At 41.7% G+C, this 22,452-nt stretch overlaps 1 protein-coding gene across 1 annotated transcript in view; it reads left to right on the top strand.

Moving 5' to 3' along the window:
• Nucleotides 1–844: 844 nt before the first annotated feature.
• NECAB3 (N-terminal EF-hand calcium binding protein 3) overlaps nucleotides 845–22,452 on the top strand; it is an 80,297-nt gene continuing 58,689 nt past the window's right edge. The window contains exon 1 of the mRNA XM_053393933.1: nucleotides 845–1,160. Coding sequence (XP_053249908.1) covers nucleotides 1,044–1,160 — 117 coding nt within the window. The 5' untranslated portion in view covers nucleotides 845–1,043. The remainder of the gene's footprint in view (nucleotides 1,161–22,452) is intronic.

Below are 22,452 nucleotides of genomic sequence, written 5' to 3'. Positions count from 1 at the left end.
CTCACAGGCTCCTGATCCAACCTTTTTACAGCTTCTGTGAAGCAGGATCAGCTAACTAGAGTGGTTGCGTTGTGAAGCCTGTGGAACTCAGTGAGACTTGCTTATAGGAGCTTAGGTGAATGCAGCCAGTGGTTGCAGCCTGGCTGGCCCAGCAGTTTTTGGGGGGAGAGCCATCTCTGCAGGAAGGGATATCATTCCTCATGCCAGCTCTGTCACACTGGACCAGCTCCAGTTCCTCTCCCTTTGCTTCATTGTTCTAGGAAGGGAAAGTTGTGTGCCACTGCCAGTCAGTGTAGACAGTACTAAGCTAGACGGACCAAAGATCTGACCCAGTAGAAGACAGCTTCCTATGTAACTAACTGCTTGGGCACTTGTTATTCTAATAGCCTCCTAGGCCTTCCTTCTGACATTCTTTCCAAATGCAGAGAGCTGTCAATGCACACACACACACACACACACACACAGAGAGAGAGAGAGAGAGAGAGAGAGAGAGAGAGAGAGAGATACTTTATTCTTCTTGCCTACCCAGTTCCTTCAGCAGTTCTTTTCTGACTCCTTTCCTGCACATCAATCAATCAATCCATCCATCCATCCATCAGTCCTCTTCAGACTGACTGGTGTGACCCAGTGCACCGCCAAGAATCAAGGATCTGCACTCACTCCTGCTTACAGAAGTGCAGCCTGCAATCATCGAAGTCAATCCTCCTCTCTGAAGAGGAATCTCTTGCTGACTTTGCCGCTCTGAGGTGATGACAAGCGTCTAATAACAAATCCTGCCACTCAAAGGCCCTGACCAATCGGTGCAGCCAAGGGGAGGGCATTGACACAGATACACCTACACTGAATGTTGCCGAGTGGCTGGCAAGAGGATCTCTCAGTGCACAGTAGTTGCTGCTTCCAACAACTGCAGAGCAGGCTTGTTCGCTGACAGTCACTGATACCAGGGCATTCAGCGTGCCAAGCAATCCGGGAAGGCTAGGGTAACTGAGGGACCAGCCTCCCAGCATCTGTGAAAGAAGAACCCAGCAATCTTCAGCGAGAAGATGATGGCATGTACAGAGATGCTGACAATGTGCTTGCTCTCTGCCAAGCACGCGTACAGCCCTGAAGCCAAAGACAGCCTGCAGAACTATGGCAAGGGACTAGCAATCTTCCACGATGTAAGTAGCTGCATGGCACATGTTTTCCCTATGTTGTAAATGGAGAGTGGTTTGAAGAGAAGTACTATGAATGTTTGATTTGCCCGTTGCTTCACCTCCCATTTCAAGCTTTCTGGATTTCATAATTTCCTGCTTCCACCTCCCCTTGGTATGCTCAGAGGTCTGGTTTGAAAAACTTGCCAAGTCCCAAGGAGCATGGCAAATACAAAGCCCTCGAGTTTCTGCGCTGAAAGCCTTCATGCTACACTTTTGCAGAGAAATGTGTATGTGTGTGTCTTGGAGAGCCAGGGATGAAGTAGAGAGAAAATTGTTTCATGGTATGATTTCAAAACAAGATTAGAAAGAGTTGGGCTCTTGTCCCACCTCTGCAAAGGTATCCCATGATCTCCGGCAAATTGTGGTGGATCAGTAAGTTACCCAACTCTAGCATGGGAATAAGAGTGCACTGCATGCAGACCAGTTCTTGCAGTAATATTTCTGCTCCATTCACTTCTCAGCCCTCTTCCCATCCTCAAGCTAATTTGTATGTATTTCTTCCTGCTGGAATTGTGAGCTTAGTTTTCAAGCTTGCCAAAATTGAAATTCCACCTGTGCACCCTTAATCTCGCCAATAAATTATACGGAAGATGTAAAAAGGGAAGGATCTTATTCAGGCCATGAAGTAACCTGGTGCAGTTTATACTTAAGAAATTAGCAGTTGAAAATTAACAAAATGTCCAGGTGAATGAATGTTTTGCACATTGAGCAAAGGGTCCACTGTCGAAAGAGGAAGAGACTGCACAATGGCAAGGAAGAAAAGGAGTGTGAGATTTCTGCCTAGAGAAATTGTGGAATAGTTTCCAGAGCACCATTAGTCCGTTGCAGCAAAATGAAGGGAGAGTCTTGCAGCATGTTATTATTAATAATAATAATAATAATAATAATAATAATAATAATAATTCATTATTTATACCCATCTGGCTGAGTTTCCCCAGCCACTCTGGGTGGCTCCCAATCGAGTGTTAAAAACAATACAGCATTAAATATTAAAAACTTCCCTAAACAGGGTTTAAATACAAACTTTCCTATTTTTTAATAAACATTTAAACAGCTTTTTTTTAAAAAGTCTTTAATATAAAACATTTCAATTTTTGTAAATGTATATATAAAGAACCAGAATTGTAACACCATTTTTTAAAAAGGAACTCTTCATTGGTTTTTCCTATATTAATAAAAAGAGGCAAGGGAAGGGTGGCTGTTAAGGCAGTAAGGCCAGATCCTAAGTTTTGCTATGCTGGTGAATAAGTGTGCAAGACGGAATGTACTGACTGCTGCATCCAAACACCACTAACAATGTTTATTTTGGCATAAGGTTTTGTGGACTAGAGTCCACTTCAACCTAATAGTATTGCCTTAATGAAGGACAAGTAAATTCATGGAAAATGGAGCCCTGATCTCCCTGTGCTCACACTGTGACCAGTGGCATTTTGTGTATGGGGGGGGGAAGGTATTGTTGGTCTGGGGACACTCTAAATGGAACAAATAATATCTTACCTGATCAATGTGCAAAGTATGAAGGAGAGTTAATGCAATGCAACTTCAAGTCTGTGAAAAGCAAGGTGTATTTTCAAGTTTGCTCATTCCTGGAAGTTGCTGTCAAAAGACAGCTCATGCTGCCTCAGGAGTTCCCATCTCAGCTGCTACACTTTTCCAGCAAATTGATCGCCTGCAGAAGCAGCTGATGATAGGGTTACCTCCAACTCAGTCCTACTCAGAGTAGACCAATTGAAATTAATTGACCTAAATTAATCACGCCCATTAATTTCAATGGGTTTGATTCACGTGGGATACAATCCAAGGAATGCATCAAGGTTTAACTGGGTTTAAGCATCCAAAAAGAAGAAATGCGCAAACTTGGGGGTGGGGACAAAATATGTCAGTGCTTTCGATTAAATTTGTCTATACCAATCTATATGTATGGATACAAATTTAGAAATGATTGCTATAATTTAAATGGAATTTCACCATAGTGGGGAAGACTGTGACTGTGTGCCTGCTCAGTTTCCCGTCCGGGTGCTAGGCGTTGGTGGGCAACTTCAAGGCCCCTTCCGCTCTTCCCATCTTGTAGTTTTTTAATCTTTAAAGCAGTCTTGGATCAGACAGCCCTCCAAACAGAGGACTGTGTCTTCTGTAAAGTCAGATCCCTGGACTGTATAGCTCTAACAAAGGCCTCTTCCTCTGGGTTGCTGTAATCTTTGTTTTTAACTTTTTATGCTTTTGTTGTATTGTTTTATCTTGTTTTTACTGTTACACACCACTTTGACAGATTTTTGTGATATGGCAGTACATAAATATTTTTATAAATAAAATGCAATGGAAATTGTATGACTCTTTGAAAATGTTCAGTGCACTATGTTTGTTTGATACCATTGATATGATTAATTTATTTATAGCATTTGCATACCACCTTTCAGTAAAAAAAATAACACCCACCACCTGAAGTAATTCATAATAAATTTAAAAGAAAATTTAAATTTAAAAGAAACATAAGCCCAAGCAACTGAAAACTACTGATAAGTAATAGCAAGACAGTTCTGAAAGCATGCACTTCAAAACAGTGGCCTATGAGATACCAAAATGCATGAGTTTGGAAGCCTGGATCAGTGGTTCCCGATTAGCAACGTACCATGGACTTTCAAAAAACAAAGCAATGGTCCCCTTACTTTTGGAAAAAAATTGATATCTCTATGGTATTTTTGTTATGTTAATGGTGGCACAAACAGACCCCCTGGGTGGGTTCCGCAGACCCCCTGGGTTCCGTGGACCACCAATTGGGAACTACTGGCCTAGATGATATTAATATACACACTTAGGGGTGGGTTGGTTTGTTTTTATGTGGGGGGTGGGAAGCTGAAGTCTCCATCACCTAGACTTGGAAAAACCTTTTCCCAAAGAAAAGGAAGAATTTTATTTGTTTGATGCACTTTCTCTTTAACAATGTAGCCTGGCTATTGTGTTTTTCCATAGGTGGTTCTGACTGGCTCGTCTGAAACTAAGTGTCCTTCTGAAATGCAATCAAAAATAGATTATTTTGTTATCAATCATCGGCAATAACAGATAGGGAGGGCCTTGGGCATGTTGTATCTGCAGGAAATTATGACTGGAAAATGTTCTAGCTACTAGCCTGCGAGTTTTAAGATAACAACAAAATGAGACAGAAATGGCGGGCTTAAAATGAATTATAAAGTGCCTCTGTTTCCCTGCAGTTATATTTAAAACAGCGACTGGCAGATGGGGAATATTTGAAAACATTTGCTTTCCAAATTTATCACTGGTTTGCAGGGATTACCCAGCCATGATTGCACACACTGCATGTCTCATAAGCTTAAGAACTGGAGATGGTTCTAGATGACGACTGGAGGGCTGCGGTTTTCTGCACGCTTCTCTTGAGAGGACATCCCATTGAACGCAAAGGGATTTTCTTTCAAGCCAATGTGCACAAGGTTTCATAAGAACTGACTGATCCAGACAGCTCAGAGCATCTATTAACACTTCCTCCACTCGTGGGCACAGAGAAGAAGGCTTCTGATTTAAAGGAGTTTAAGCATTCGAAACGGTCTTTTGTGTTTGATCCTCTATTCCTACAATGCAATACAGACACTAGCTAAAAGCCCTGTAGCTTCCTGTGCAAAAGCAAAGCTTATAAAAATTTAAGCAGTCAAATATTTCAGCCTAGTTGTGTCAGTGCTGTAATGAAGCACAAATCTTATTCTACAATAGATTGCCTTTTGGAAATGCGTAGAGCTCATTATTATTACATGTCTACTCAGAAGTAAGTCCAAGTTCAGTGCAGCTTACTCCCAGGTAAGAGGGTATAGGATTCACAGCCTTAAATATAGTTGAATTAACAAATCAAGTGCCAATTGCTGCAAAGATGCGATCATAAGCATGTTGCCATGTAAACAATTGTTTGCCCCAGGGAAAATTGCTTTTTTCATAGACGCTGGATTGGTATACTCAGCATAAGCGAAAAGAGAGGATGAAATCATCCAGTAATTAACCATTTTACTTATGACAATGGCCATAAATCTTAGGAGTGTCTGTTGGAAATGACGTAGATATTTGCTCGACTGAAAGAATAATAATTCAAAGTAGGTCCAGAATTAGCACTGAAATATGGTGCATTAAAATGTGGAGAAATATAGTTCTAAGTGGGTGTTTTTAAAGAAAAGAATGGGTAACAATTTATTATTTTTAATTGTTATTATTTATTAATTTATATGCTACTTGATTCTGTCTTATTGGGATTTTTCTTTTTAAAGGGAGGTTCCTAAATAGTTTTATTTTCATAGTTCTGCAAACCTTCTGCTTCTCCATAGCCTATGAACTCTTATTTCCCGGTGACTCTGTTTCGGCTGCAATTCCATGGGCAATCATTAGCAGAGTTTCCTAGTAGAGCAAGTGATGTCTTCTCATGACATCAGGTGAAAGTGATGGAAGCTAAACCATTTTGTGATAACTTCACTATGATAAAAAGTAACACGGGGACAAGACTCCAACAAGCCTTCAGCAGTATGGCCATACAGTTGCAACTTTCCGATTGAGCCTGAAGAGACCAGATACAATTTTTGACAGCTGAGCAGGGGAAGCCTTGCTTTGTTGCACCACTTTCTTTGTTTTCTCGTAATCTGGGGAACCGGGTTCGCGTCTCCGCTCCTCCACATGCAGCTGCTGGGTGACCTTGGGCCAGTCACACTTCTTTGAAGTCTCTCAGCCTCACTCACCTCACAGAGTGTTTGTTGTGGGGGAGGAAGGGAAAGGAGATTGTTAGCCGCTTTGAGACTCCTCAAGGGGAATGAAAGGCAGGATATCAAGTCCAAACACTTCTTCTTCTTTCTTTATTGGTATGGCATTGTGTGCCAGTGGTATTGTGGGTATGGGTGGTAAATGTCACCATATGTGATTTTTTTTCCTGGCAACAATGCAAATATGGTGCATTAAAATGTGGAGAAATATAGTTCTAAGTGGGTGTTTTTAAAGAAAAGAATGGGTAACAATTTATTATTTTTAATTGTTTTATTATTATTATTATTAATATATTTTATTTCATTATTTCATTACTACTACTACTACTACTACTACCTCATTTACTGCGACATCTCCTTCTATGTAACTTTTAATGGAGCAGCTGTGCCAGCTGGGAAGTCAAGAGGGATGGCCATGCTTTGAGTTTAAAAACACTAGTCCCTGGGACTGGTACCATACAAAAGGGTAGCTGTGCCTCCTACTTTGCGCCATGCCTCCCAGCTTGAGGTGTTTGGGCATTCAATGGTGTGTTGTCCCTCCTGGTTCTAGCGTGCAACATTATTTTTATCTGCAGAAAGAATAATCTGCACACAGGGTAAGGTGGCTGTTTGCACTTAAGCAAAAAAAAGATAAACTGCATCACCAAAAAGAGGAGAAAATGTCATTTGCAGGTGCTAATGTATATGTATACATGCAAATTACTATAATTTAAATAAAAATTAGGACACGGGTGGTGCTGTGGGTAAAACCTCAGCGCCTAGGACTTGCCGATCGCATGGTCGGCGGTTTGAATCCCCGCGGCGGGGTGCGCTCCCGTCGTTTGGTCCCAGCGCCTGCCAACCTAGCAGTTCGAAAGCACCCCCGGGTGCAAGTAGATAAATAGGGACCGCTTACCAGCGGGAAGGTAAACGGCGTTTACCTCCAAGCTCCTCCTTAGAGCCCTTCATCTTTTAACTAGACTTGGACCAAACAGCCCTTCAAATAGAAAACGGTCTTCTGTAAATATAGGACAGCTGCCCACCCCCATATGGTTGCTGAAGGGATATAGGCCACTGGATTATCCTGGGTAAAATGGGATGGCCAGTCCGGATTGCAGTGCATGCTGCAGAGCTTTGGCATTCCCAGCGTGGGTGAGATATGGGATGGGAGAAGGGAAGGTTTGACAGGAAGAGTAAATACTCAGAGCCATTAGATTGCACCACAGCTCATCAGCTTGGTTCAGACATAGTTAATGAAGCTTGTACAATGAAAGCACTCTACTTTGTAGCAATTAATCAGTCTACAGAATTATCTTGCTAATTAGTGCCGAACATCTTGGATTTTGGCTAACTTCCCTGCCATAATGCAAATTATACTTGCTATTTGAGGAGTTAAGGCATTCTAGGAAAGTAAAGCCACCATTTTGGACTAAGTGTGTGTGTGTGTGTGTGTGTGTGTGTGTGTGTGTGTGTGTGTGTGTGAGAGAGAGAGAGAGAGAGAGAGAGAGAGAGAGAGAGTGAGTATGTATGTTCTGTATGGGTATATGACACATTTGCACACGTGTGCACATATGTTTGACAAGGCAGAAATGAAGATGTTGATGTGTAAAGAGCACTGTAAGTGTGACAGAAATGAGAATGTTTATTGTATAGTTCCTTTGCAAGGCTCAACACATATACCCAACAATGCATGGAAATAAGTCAGATCTCCAAGTTTAATACTACAGCCAAGGGACTAACACAAAGTCAGGCCTGCTTCTTCTTTCATAGTTTAGATGCTAACATATTTGCATATACCCTGGCCTATTTGAATGATGCAAATTATTGCTGCATTGCAGGGGGATGGACTAGATGGCTTTCGGGGTACCTTTATAGAATTTATGATTATATATATTTATGAAATTTATGAAATTGTTGTTAGAACACTGTATAACCAGGGGACTAAGAGGTGTCTATCTGTGTGTGATTTTGGTTTTTTTTTGTATTATTATCTGTTGCTTGCAAGCGGCCATGGTAAATCATTTGATTGAAAAGCAGGGTCTAAAATTCCAAAAGAAACAAACAAAAGAGAGATCACCACTTATGGTGTGTAAGCACAAAACAGGTAATGTGAGGAATGGATGCACATGAATGAAACTGACACACTGGAAGACCAGGGACAATAAGATTGCATTAGTCAATCAGGGCATTTACCAGAGTTTTATCTGAGGGGACAAAGAGGAAGCCTGTATTTTTGTAATAGAGAGCAATATGATTTGATAATGGACAAAGGGGGGAGGGTACAAAGGAGGGGAGGAAAGTCAAAGAGAAAGCCATGACTTTCTGTGTGATCAGTAGTGTTGATGGTCTTGTTGTCAATGGATAAGAAGACAGGAATGTGATCTAGATGGTTGTAGAGCATGGGGAAAATCTTGTCCAAAGCAGCAAATAGGTGAGAAAATTGAGAATTTGCAGTACCTTACTCTTCTTAACAGAACTTGACACTAGATCACACCACTGTTCACTCTTTTAACTAGGACACCATCTAAAATTAATCTACAGCTTTGGTAATATAAAGACTACCAAGTTTCTCATTATTTCCTCCCACTGCCTCACGATGGATCTGTGTGTTCTTCTTAGTCCTGGAGAAAGATCTGAGTAACTGCTACATTTTATTTTGGGGGGGAAACTAAGAAATGTGGGGAATAGCCATTATTGTTTCTTTGCTCCAGAAATCCTAGGTGCAAAGTTAAATACTTTTTGCACCTAGCTGGGTCTTATCTAAATCTGTCTGACACATCAAATGCTGTATCAAGTCGGTTACAAACTCTAGACTATCAGGTGTCAATGCCATGCCTGTCTCATCCCACCTGTACTCTACTTCTGATTGAAAAAATAATAATGATTTTATTGTAGGGTCCAAGGGGTAAACTGAAAGTAGCTGCTAATGAAATGTTAAAACAATAGATTTGGCTCAACAGGGTGCAGATGACAGCTTGGTCCATCATCTCTTAGCTCTTTTTATCATTTACTGAGCTAAGAAAAATTGCCAGCTCATAATCCTGAGGAGCCTGTTTCTTTAAGAACTGCCTAAAAGAGAGAGAGAGAGACAATCTCATCAGGTATGGATTCTTTTATCATTGCACTTCTCCATGGGGTTGTGGGGCAACACACTGCAAATTTCTCTCTTCTATGCAATAGTTAAAGGTGCAAGAGCTCATTCAAGGTTGCAGCCAACAATCCTAGGGGCAGGTGATGAAATATACTGAGTGACTCATTTTTAAGATAATGTACCTTGGACTTTTTCCTTAGTGGTTGCTACCTTCCTGATCCTACTTGACCTTGCCACTTCCATGGTAACTTCCTCTGCGCTTTCCCGTAATTGTGGACAAGATGCTCCTTATGCCCAGAAGCATCTGCCTGTCATCCCTTGATGCATCTGTGCTGCTTTGTAGAGAACATTATATATAGCAAACAAAAACAGCCTTATTGCTGGCAGCAGGTGTTACTACTAAGCAGCAGGAAGGTTTAGAAGAGGTAGCAGGGTTGCCAGGGGACAAAGGCAGAGGTGTCTGTATTATTTAAACCTGATCTACATTGTGCTTGTAGCTCCACCATTATCGGAGTGTAAAATGCATCCTGGTCTTCTTTGTGCCAGTTTTGCAATCTAGGTGGGTCAGAATGGGATGCCAGACTGAATATGGCTCAGAACCCCTGTTTTGCAGGAGGATTCCCGAACCAGACAGGTGAAATTTCTGCCATCATGGTACAATGTCAGGAAAAACCAGACCTGTCAAAGTTCCTCCCTTCTTCGTAGCTGTTAAAGTATCCTGGTAAATAGTCTACAGAAGTTACTAGGCTGCAAAACATAAAATAAAAATAAAATCAATAGCTTGCTGGAAGCTACATACCAGAGGAAGGATGGAGGACATTATTCCTCCTCTAGCAGCCCAATTGGTTTCTACTGTGGTAAGAATTTACCTCTATACCACAGGTCCTTGCCCAGGTGAGGAAATAAACTAATAATAATAATAATAATAATAATAATAATAATAATAATAATAATAATTAATAATATTGGGCGGCTTCCAGCAAAATATTTAAAAAAATAATTCATCAAATATTAAAAGCTTCACTAAACAGGGCTGCCTTCAGATGTCAGCTAGTTGTTTATTTCCTTGACATCTGCTGGGAGGGCGTTCCACAGGGCAGGCGCCACTACCGAGAAGGCCCTCTGCCTGGTTCCCTGTAACCTCACTTCTCGCAGGGAGGGAACCACCAGAAGGCCCTCGGAGCTGAACCTCAGTGTCCATGCTGAACGATGGAGGTGGAGACGCTCCTTCAGGTATTCTGGGCCGACGCTATTTAGGGCTTTAAAGGTCAGCACCAACACTTTGAATTGTGCTCGGAAACGTACTGGGAGCCAATGTAGGTCTTTAAGTACCAGTTTAAAATAAGCACGAAACCAAGCGAATAACAAGCAAAGTGTCCTGTAGGGACCCTGTTTATCCTGCATGTAGAGGAAGGATGGAGTGCTCTGCCCTTTCTCTCCTAGCCCATTTAGTCACATACAGTATTCAGAGGCAGTTCCTGGGAGTTACATATGGGCAGAGCTCTCAGGGCTCGCTTGTGTGCTTCCCACAAACATCTGGCTGGCTGTATGAGAACAGGATGGTGGACTAACGGGCCATTAGCTTTATCTAGCAGGGTCTTATGATCTTGTGCATGCAATTCCTACACATGCACCCTACCCACCCCTGCCGCGATTTCTGGAGAAGTGAGGAGATCTGGTCACTGCTGCTGCTTCTCCACACTTCTCCAGAGCTGACCCTGGAAAGCGAGGCTTTGGTGGTGGTGTCCTGGGATGGCACCTTCTCATTTTGCCCCAGGCTGCAAAATGGAACAGGTCTCCCCACCCCCCTACCTGTTACTGTTTTCACAGCCTCGCAATGCTATGCTCTCCCAAGGATTTGCCCTCAAGTCAGCCATGAACTTATCGCACAGCCTTTGGCCTCAAAGCTTCCACCCACTCTTTCTGCAATATGGGGTGGATAATAACACTGGCCTATTTTGCAGGGGTGTCAAAAGGGTTATGGAGACAATATATGGTGAGCACTTTGAGCACCTAGGAAAAAAACATTCTGTGAATGCTAAATGCCATTGTAAATGTGTTCTGCTGTTTTTGTTTTGTTTTGTTTTAACGTATTTTTTTTATTAAACATTTCTCGGTTTACAAAAATATGTGCAATGTCTCTTTTTTCAGGTTACATTTTCCACAGATCAGTTTTGTTTGTTGAGACATTAGTGTTACATTAGGAAGAAAAGGGGGAAAGAGATGGAGGGGGCCATGGTGGGTGGATGGGGAGTCGGGTGGCGATGTTTCTATTTTACTTAACGTATGTGTGGGTTTTTGTGTCAGTGTCACTTGTGCAAGTTCTCTTTACTATTCGCTTGCGTTCCTTTGATGGTGAGAGAGGTTTGGGTTGGCTTCTGCTCTTTTTGTTAACAAGAAAGCTGAATGTCTTTCTTTTATGCAACAAAATAGTTTCCAAACAGCTAGCATAATGCCATTAAAAACCTAATGCCAAAGAAATAAACAAACCCTGGGTTTCCCATGCATATCTAAGATGCTGTTGTATTTTGAAATTCTGCCACCTCATTAACCTAGCATGGTGTGAATGAGCCCTTGGGAATATCTGTCCCAATGTGCTCAGCATGAATCCTTTTGTTTCTGTCTTACTGTGTTCACTCTGCTCAGGGTGATTTTGTTAGTATACCCTGCCTCTGTGCCATAGAGGCAAAGAGAACAAATGTGCAGGTGTAAGGCTCTGTTTTTATCGAATTGCTGTTCTGATCATTGCTACATTTTAAGGTCAGCCTTTTTCGGTGGCCCCAGTGTTTGCTTTGTAGTTCTAAGAAACCTGCGCTTTTACAAGAAAAATGTGAAAGGTGCCAACAGATGGAATATTTCTGCTGCTGTCTTTGAATGCTTTCAGGGTTTTCTTTTTTTAAAAAAAGTGTTCGGTACATTTGAGCTAAAAAGACTCAAAATGATAATGCAAAGCAGGAGCTTGCAGCAACAGAGTAGGGAATGAATGTAAAATTATAGAATTTTAGAGTTAGAAGGGATGCCAAGGGTCATCTATTCCAACCCCATGCAATGCAGGAATCTCCACACATGGTCCTCCCCATCCAACTTGAAACCATACTGGACCCTGCTTAGCTTTGTAAATGTGCTGGCAGTTTTATGTGAAGGGTTGCCCTGTAGAAGCTGAGAAAGAAAATGGGGGCAGGAGAAAGGTTTCTGTATAAAGAGCTCTAATGTGCACGATGTGCGATTATGCTATGCAGGCAGAGAAATTGCACAGAATGCAGCATCCTAAAAAATATCAACTTTCCACCCGCAAAAGGATTAGAAAGTTCTGGACAATGCCTAGCTCATCAATAGCTAGTAATTTGATATAAATATATTAATTGAGACAGGTCTCATAATTCAGTTTCTCTTAGAGTATTATTTACATTCATTTGCTTCTTTTATCATAGAATGAGCATAGTCTTGCCTCTAAGGTTACAGTGACTCCTCCCAGACTAGAAATGTGGCTTTGGTTTAATCCAATGCCAGTCCTACTCAGAGAAAACCTATTGAAAATAATGAACATAATTTTGTTCCTATTGAAACAAATAGGAAACAAATTGAAAATAATGAAATAATGGGTCCATTAATTTTACTGGGTCTACACAGAGTAAAACTTAGTTGAATACCACCCACTGCTTCTCTGGATGTGTTTGACTTTCATTTAGATATCACATTAGCTTGGGAAATAAAAACTTAGCCAGGTGATAGAAAAACTGGGCAGCTTTGCTTAAAACAAGCCAAATGTCAACCCTATATGATATCTGGCTTTGGAAAATATTCCCACTTCTGCTCAGCCAGAAACTCATTAGGGTAATAGCATATTGTAGGCCAAATTCTTAAAAGGGATTCTCAAATTACTAGATGTTCTGTAGCTTGTGTCCAAGATAATTTATGACACCTGGAAAATATGCACGCAGAAACTGTAGATCCATAAGGTGTTTTGTAGAAAGAAAAATGAGATCCAGGTGCCTTGTGCCTTTCCCCGTGTATTTATGTGCGCGTTTGTTTATTTTAGCAAGACCTACTTCCAACAACGTCCCTCCTTCAGAGTTCAAAGATGGCAAAGTGAGTGCCAGGGTCATGAGGATAAATCACAGCGGCATTCCAAAAATAATGCTGGGGTGGGATGGAACTGGTGCCCCATTCCACCCCCACCCCCCAATGCACATTCATTGAACTTTTTTTTTAAAAAAAAACACTTTGAAAAGGGCTTGTGATGAGGATTTAATTTAAAAACAATTAAATAAAGATGTGCATCTTTTTGAAAAGTACGTGAATGGATGATATCCACATATGCAGTTTTTATCTTTTATACTGCAAGCCTCTGCTGTGCTGTGTCTCACACTCATAGGCCTTTTCTGTATGGTGCTGTCCCAGGGCACAGCTTAAAGATTTTCTCTTGCTGTTAACTTGGCAAACTGAGCCTAGGAACAGAGAGTCATGCTGGGTTCTCACTGACTCATCCACCATTATCTGTACCAATAATTCTGTCTTTTGAACAACTGCACTGATGATGAAGGGAGCTGAATAGAATCCAGCTCATCATCCCTGAGACGCGTTGGCTTCTTAGGAAGGGAAATAGCAGGAGGGAGCATGAGATGAGAATATTTGACCCAACCTAGACAGGGAAGCAGCACTTTTCAAATCATTTCCAAGGGCATTTTGGCAGTGCCTGCTTTCTTAACCGGTACACAAGTGAATGAACACTGTCAGAATGGAAATTCTAGGTCTTAGGGACAAATACAAAAAGCAGTAGGAGGGCAACGGGTTAATCACCTCTTCCCCCTGTTCCTTCTCAGCTCGAAATAGCCCCCTCCCGCAGCTGCTTTTCTTCACCTTGTCAGTATATTGCTACTTGTGTGAGGGGGCTATTTTGACTAGAGAAGCGAGGGGTGGATAACCCTTTCCCCTCCTCCTGTTTTTGTGCTTGAAATTGTCCCCATTCCAGAAGCACTGTTTGCTTGGAAATCCTGTAAGGGGGATTTGAATCCCAAAAAGCAGCTTTTGGGTCAACTTGGAGCAGAAATCACAACCTGAAAAAGAGACAATGCATGTACTTTTGTAAACCAAGAAAATCTTTAATAAAAACTATTTTTATAAAAAAAAATGGAGCAGATATCTAGCAGGTAGCGGAAAGATTAAGGACCCCTTGCTACTCCTATGTTCAAAACAGCCCCCTTCCATAGCTGTGTTTGAAGGCACTGAACATCATTAAACAATTTTCTGTGTGAAATGAATTTGCCTCTTCTATTAGTAAAATAAAAGTTGTCAGCATTTTAATATGAATTTCTCCAAAAAATACATTTTTGTGTGTGTGCAGCATTGCCTTAATGTACACATTTTTGCAAGCAATTTCTCCTAATATATTGCACTTTTGCATTTTCACTACTATGTCTTTTTATGCACACTTTTAACATTCACATTTTGACACATTATTTGACTGACAAGATGTGGCACAAAATATACAGAAGGGAAAAAATTGAAGGATAACTATGTTTCAGTCAGCATATTATTTTGGGAAGTGCAGATTAGGTAGGCTTACTCCGAAATATGAACCAGACTGAATTCCCAGCCCCAGCCCACCCCCAACCTGGTGATCGAACAGGAGTAGTCCAATGTTTTGATTGGCTGGCCCAGCAAACGGAAAAGCTAATTTTCAGGAAATACATTTAGCAACTTGTTGCTTTTTTAAAAGAAGCTACTGCAAAATCTTGGCTCTTATCATCACACGGAAAGCTAATACAGTATATTGCAACTATGTGCAAATATTTAATTGTGTAGCCAGGGGGCTAACATTGGCTGCTGTAGAGAGAGGATTGCAGCTGTCATTCAGTTGTCCATTCTTAGGCATCAAGATAGTACTAATTGAGATTGCTATTATTAGCATTCTTCGTTCTAAGGAATCTAGATAAGATAGGATGGCAGGTTATCATTTCACACATCGAAATTTATGCTTGCATTAACTCAAGCCATGACAGCTTCCTTCTTGTTGAACTTTTCTTTTTCTCCTTGTGTCACCCAGTCTAACACAACTGGAAATTAGTCAGAGGGGAAATGGTAAAAAATGAGAGGCAAATGAGAAGAGGAACTTTTCCCCAATAGTCTGATACATGCAGTCCTCCAAACACTTGGCACAGAATCAGATAATGTGTCTTTTCCAAAATTTGACAACGCTACAGTCCACCACGACTTCTACCACTCACAGTGGTGCACAGTGCATCTCTATTTATGAGGTTGAGCAAGTAACTAGGTGTTGATGGTTTTTTTTTTTAAATAAATTTTTATTAAGATTTTACAAAACAACAGATTCTTCATTTCAAAATGTATCATTTCCATCGATAAGGTTCATATAGAAAACAAAAACAGCATAAAAACAAAAATATATAGCAGAAAAAATAAAAAAAGATAGAAAAAAAAGAAAATAAAAATGAAAACCCTTTTTCTTAAATTTCTAAAGTTCCATACCCCTCTGTCTTGACCTCCTCACATCCCCCTTTTTTGTGTTCCTCTTTAATCCAATCCAATTCAGCAAATTCAAAACCTTATTTAAGCCATACTTAATTTTACATTCTTCTAACTATTATGTCCCGATTTTCCATTTTTTTTATCCATATCTCCTCTTATATACTATGACATAATAATGTTCTGTTCATAACCCCCTATCATTATTAGCATTCTACTTTTAATTTCACCTTTAACCAAGTCACTCAAACCCTGTTACCTTCAGTTCCCACATCATATTAGCACTCCAAGATTTTACAATATTTCTGTAAATAGTCCTTAAACTTTTTCCAGTCCTGTTCAATCAAATCTTCTCCCTGATCGCGGATTCTGCCAGTCATTTCAGCCATCTCCATGTAGTCGATCACTTGCGTCTGCCATTCCTCCACGGTGGGTAAATCTTGTGTCTTCCAGTACTTAGCAAGAAGTATTCTTGCTGCTGTTGTTGCATACATAAAAAATGTTCTATCTTTCTTTGGCACCCATTGGCCAACTATGCCCAGAAGAAAGGCCTCTGGTTTCTTAGGAAAGGTACTTTTGAATACCTTCTTGAGTTCATTATATATCATCTCCCAGTAAGCCTTAACCCTTGGGCATGTCCACCAAAGGTGAAAGAATGTTCCCTCAGCTTCTTTACATTTCCAACACTTGTTGTCAGGCAGGTGATAAATTTTTGCAAGCTTGACTGGGGTCATGTACCACCTGTAAATCATTTTCATAGGTGTTGATGGTTTGAATGGCACTGGGGAGCTTTGAGACTAAGGCTGGATCTAGACACATCAAAAAACTGTTTCAGTTAAACACATTATAAACTTTATTATGGGAAATAATGTAGGCGAAAGACAGGTGCCATCTGGTGTCACAGTGTTATAACATATATACAGTCAAACCTCAGTTCCCGAAAGCCTCTGTTTTGGAACGTTTCGGCTCCCGAACGCCAAAACCCCGGAAGTAACTGTTGTGGTTTTCAAACAATTTTCAGAAGCCAAACATGCTATGCGACTTCCATTTTGAGTTTCCCTATTGCACTGATGTTTCCGCTTTCAGTTTCTGGTTGTCGAACGTTTCAGAAGTCGAGCTGTCTTCCGGAACGGATTACGTTCGACTTCCGAGGTTTGACTGTACAACGCTTTTTCTTTACAAATGTTGTTGTTGTTTAGTCGTTTAGTTGTGTCCGACTCTTTGTGACCCCATGGACCAGAGCACGCCAGGCACTCCTGTCTTCCACTGCCTCCCGCAGTTTGGTCAAACTTATGCTGGTAGCTTCGAGAACACTGTCCAGCCATCTCGTCCTCTGTCGTCCCCTTCTCCTTGTGCCCTCCATCTTTCCCAACATCAGGGTCTTTTCCAGGGAGTCTTCTCTTCTCATGAGGTGGCCAAAGTACTGGAGCCTCAGCTTCAGGATCTGTCCTTCCAGTGAGCACTCAGGGCTGATTTCCTTAAGAATGAATAGGTTTGATCTTCTTGCAGTCCATGGGACTCTCAAGAGTCTCCTCCAGCACCATAATTCAAAAGCATCGATTCTTCGACGATCAGTTTTCTTTATGGTCCAGCTCTCACTTCCATACATGTAGCCGAGTCCTAAATCTGCAATTCATTTAGCCAAGCAGGATGGGAGAAGTGGCAGAGCAGAGTCTTTACTGGGCAATGTTTCCTGCTTCACAGCCCCTGAACCACCAAAGAGTCTGTCCTAGCTTGACAGATGGTGCTTCCTCAAGAATTTACAGTGCAAGTAGGTCAGAGGGCCTTTTCCTACAAGTTGCTCAGGCTCTTAGCACAGCAACCTTGACTAGTAGCCTTGCTATTTCAAGGATTGTGAATCAAAAGGAAGAGCAGCTGTCAGGCCAATTCATATTTAATAAGAGGATGTGTGCTGCGAATGTAAAGGACAAGTGGGAGTTTGTAAGGAAATGCCATCTCTCTGCCATGTACAGCTGTAAGTGCTTCCTTTTTTGTGTATATGTGTTGCTCTTGGACACTTCAGCCTAGCCAGACAGTGTACAATAGACAGGGGTTTTATATTAGCAAATGAGGGATAATACATCCCACCTGTGGTCTGCAACCTCCCTGTACCCACACAGGGGATATGAAATGCCAACACACTGCAAGATACTATTATTGCCCTGCCAACAGCTGCTCTTGCAGAAAAACAACTGATGAGCAGTAATTGTACACAGGAAGAAAACAAATTCAGTGCATGAAACACTCCCTTTTTTGCATTCATTATTACATATTTGGCTACCTGCAAAGGAAGTTGAATCACCATTCAGGTAATGAACTTTTGTGCTAGGAAACACATTTGTAAAGAGTTATTTGAGAGATTGAAGAGAATTGCACTAAAGTCTGGGTCACTTTTGAGCTTGTGAAAGTTCCAGAGTCAAGGGAAAGCAAATCCTCATCGGACAACGGTCCTCTTAAAAGCATTCACAGAAGCTGCAGTCCTATGCACACTTACTAGGAAGGAAGGCTGAGATCCTAACCCTCACTAACTGGCCGTAAGCCCTATTAAATAGGACTTCAGAGTATGCATGATTAAGATTGCACTGTTAAGTTCCATTGAACTCAGTAGCGGCTTATTTCTGGGTAAGCATTCATCAGATTGCACTGCAAAGGCATACTATCCATGTTATGTAACAAATTGTTTTCAGCTGGCCAGCAAATAACCCTGGGAATTCTAGTTTGGTAAAATACTGAGAATTCATATTTAGAGATTCCTCTCCCTCCAACCTCTACAACTGAACTAACATTCACAGGCTTTCATTAGATGAAATTAACTTCATAGTTAAAGACCAGTTTTTAAGTCTGTAGTGAAGATATGCTTTGCAGAAGATATTCTGTGAATACTTTAAAAAATATAAAAAATTCAATGACTATAGTGAGAAGCAAAATGCAAGACCCCCACCCCACCCCTCTGGGGATAGAAGTTTATAACTACCAGAAATAGGGTTGCCATATTCCGAAGAGCAAAAAAGAGGACATATATGTAGGTGGGCTGGAGCGGGGGGGGAGAGAGAAAACTAGTCGTAACAGTGTGTGTGCAGTAAAAGACAAAAGGTGTATTGAAATATTTAATAATGGTAATTAAAAATGAAAATGACATACCCGCCAACGTTATGTGAGAAAAATTCAGGGCGCACAAATACCCCATCCCGCATCTCAGTCATTCGCCCCCTCCCTGCTGCTGACCCCTTCCTCACCTGCCTGCTTGCCCCCTCTTCCCTCCCCTCTCTTACCTTTGCAGTATTTGGCCTTCTGCTTAAGAGATGATGCTTCTCCAGACGACATGAGGCTGAGCGGCCATTCGAAGGCCACGCCAGGCCTGGCGGCCGCTGAACACAATCCAAAACCTAACACAGCCCCTGTAAAGCCACTCCAGGCCTTGTGGTCGCTGGAGACAACACAAGGCCTAGCGCAGCCCCCTGCCAGGTGCCCAAAATACAGAGGGATGAAGAAGGGGAAGGGGTGTCATGGCTGAACTGGCATGGGGTCTGCTGGATCCTGAGCCATTCTTACTGCCATTGTGTGAAGTCATTGGACCTGATTCAAGTCTGATAGCTGTGCCAGTGATTAAACCCAGATTGGGCCCAGTCACTTTGCCTCCCTCACCTTCTGCCATGGATGCCCTGCAGATGCCACAGTTGCCCCGCCACTCCACAAAGCCTTGGTGGCAGTGGGAGGAGGTTAGGATTGTGTCCTAATAGTGCAATCTCATGCATAGCTACTCAGACATAACTTCTGTTGATTTCAGAGGGGTTTACTGTCAAGAAGTAGGCATAGGATTGCAGCCTAAATGAGTGAATGGCAGTTATAGTGACTCCCAAGGTGGTTTGGTTTGGTTTGGTTTAGTTTTGTTTGCTTGTTTGTTTTAAACCCATTTCCTATTAGAACAATGTAAGTCTTAAATCTAGAAACCGACGGGGAAAGTTCTAACCAAACAGCACTAACAGAAGGGCAATTGAAGCACAATGTCGGAGAAAGCTATACGACAATGAAAGAGCAAAAATAAATTGCTGAATCTAATGATGGCGCTAAGAAAATTGTAGACTTGTATCGTCCACTAATTTATTTAAAAGATTTGTAACCTGTCTTTCAGTATTTCTATTCCCAGGCTGGCTCACATTTTAGCACAACTGCAAATAGTTGAAACTAATTTGAAACAAATTAAAACTGCAAAAGCAATAAAAAAGTAGGATAGCAGCAGGATAAAAGCAATTTCAACAGTCCTGGGAAAATTAAAAAAGGTATTTACTTTGTGCCCCAAAGGCAACTGAGCTGGCGGCAAGCAAGCTTGCTTGGGAGGGAGGGGCAGGTATTTCAGAGGTGGGTTCTGCACAACCTTATTTCTTCTTTGGCGATCACTCATAGCTGAGTAAGCTTGTCTTCCATGAGCACGGTCTTAACAGTGAGTCCATAAGAGACTGTGGAGGCCAATTCTGGATCCACACGACCTTCCACATTGGGGACATAGGTTTCTGGGCAGGAGTTTGCCCGGAGGGTGAGGGTTTGCCAAACTGCCTTCCTCTTAGCACATTTCTCCCTTGCATCCTGAGTTCGAGTGTCTTCAAAGCCCATGACACCTTTGGTAAAGGCTGTTCTCCAACTGGAGCTCTTGCAGGCCAGTGTTTCCCAATTGTAAGTGTTTATCCTACTTTTTTTAGATTTGCCTTGAGAGAGTCTTTAAACCTCTTTTGCTGACCACCAGCATTATGCTTTCCATGTTTAAATTCGGAATAGAGTAGTTGCTTTGGAATACGATAATCAGGCATCCGAACAACATGACCAGTCCAATGAAGTTGATGTTGAAGAATCATTGCTTCGACACTGGTGATCTTTGCTTCTTCCAGTACACTGGCATTAGTTTGCCTGTCTTCCCAAGTGATATGTAGAATTTTTCAGAGACACCGTTGATGGAATATTTCGAGGAGTTGGAGATGGTGTTTATAAGTGGTCCATGTTTCACAAGCGTACAGTAAGGTTGGTAGTACAATAGCTTTGTAAACAAGCATTTTGGTTTCCCTTGAATGTTCCGGTCCTCTCCTTAAACACTCTACACTTCAATCGGGAGAAAGCTGTACTCGCAGAGCTCAGGTGATGCTGGATTTCAGCATCAATGTTGGCCCTTGTGGAAAGATAATTGCCCAGGTAGGAGAAGTGATTGACACTTTCCAACGTTACACCATTGAATTGAATTTGTGGTGCTGCAGAGGGGTTGTTTTGTGCTTGTTGGATGTTGGGCAATAGGCCAAGCTTTTCATAAGCTTCTGTGAATATATTTAGGATGGTTTGGAGGTCATCCTCTGAGTGTGCACACACTACGTTGTCATCAGCATACTGAAGCTCTATGACGGAAGTTATGATAACTTCACTGTTTGCTTTCAGCCTACTCAGATGAAAGAGCTTTCCATCTGTTCGATATATGATATCTAATTCAGTGGGGAGTTTCCCTTTGACAATGTGTAGGATCATGGCAATGAAAATAATGAATAGAGTTGGGGCGATAACACAACCCTGTTTAACACCTGATCCCACTGTGAATGGTTCACTTTGGGAGCCATTGTTATCTGCGATTGTTGCTGTCATAGTATCATGGAGGAGCTGCATTTATTTGGTCAGCCGATTTTCAGAAGGACAGTCCACAGGGCATAGCTGTCAACTTTTCCCTTTTCTTGCAAGGAATCCTATTCGGAATAAGGGAATTTCCCTTTAAAAAGGGGGAAACGTTGACAGCTATGGGTTAAGGAGATGCTGGCAATGTTCTTTCCAGCGCAATGCAATAGCTTATCTTTGGCATCACTCAGTGATATCTACCTTTGTCCACTTGTGGATGTCATGATGGGGCTAACAGGACTCACCTGACCACCTGATTGCAGTCATGCCATAATACCCCTCTTGAAGCATTCTTCTTTGGAGTTAATGCATTGCTGCTGCTTACTGGGATTGGGAGGGGAAGGAGGAAGGCAGTGGCAAGGTTAGTGCAAATGCACTAGTGGAGCCAATCCAATGCTCCCACCATTTGCTACACAATGATGTGACCACCACCTTGTCCTCTCCCTCTGCCTCCCATTAAGCAATAACATGGCTGATTGGAGGTCATGTGAGCACTGCCACACACCAATAAAAGTGTTTCCAGCTACAAATCTCTGCTTTTTAAAAAAATAAATTAGTGTATGATCCAGGAAGGGCTTTGTTAATAGTTCAGTGGCTGCACTACCTAATGAATTTAAGAGTTTTTAAATCACAGGTGCTTTAAGTGAGCAGATATATGCAACAATGAGCAGACCACGACTAAAAGCATAACAGAGCAGGGAAAGAATTAAACTAAAATGGGGAGGGGAGACTTTGATACACCAAAAAACTATAACTGAAGAATCCCCAACCAATCCATACCTCATTAAAACCTCAGAAACTGCAGTGACCCACTTATTAGCACCCCCTCCTTGCTAAGCGCGTCTTAGTAGCTGATGTCCCATGAAGTTCTTTGCGTGGTTCTTCACAAAAGGAGAAAGGGAGCTTTGAAAAGATCAAACATGGGGACAGGGCGGCTGTGTGCTGTGTTCCTGTGCCCATTCGCTTACCCCCTGTTTCCCGACCATATTTCTCAACATTAAAGCTACACTTTTGATTCACCTCAGGCTCAGGACGTTCATATCGCTTTCAGTAATGAACAGTTGTTGCCTCTCTGGGCAATTTCCTGAAACTTTGTGTTTCTCATTTAAACACCAACACACAAACGGCTGCAAAATGCACTACTTGGTAATGGAATGTGCTGAGTAATAATTACTGGTGAGAAACCAATCTTGCAGAAATCCAGAGATCAGCAGATCTGGGGCTTTGTTGAGCAGTGGAGAAGAAATGAACCTGAGAAAGAAAGGGCTTGGTGGAAAGGAGTTTGTAGGAAGCAGGGGAACAGAAG

This window comes from Podarcis raffonei, chromosome 6 (genome assembly GCF_027172205.1).
Source record: "Podarcis raffonei isolate rPodRaf1 chromosome 6, rPodRaf1.pri, whole genome shotgun sequence".
Classification (NCBI taxonomy): Eukaryota; Metazoa; Chordata; class Lepidosauria; order Squamata; family Lacertidae; genus Podarcis; species Podarcis raffonei.
Note: the sequence above shows the minus strand (reverse complement) of the source record. Positions and strands in the feature narration are given on the sequence as shown.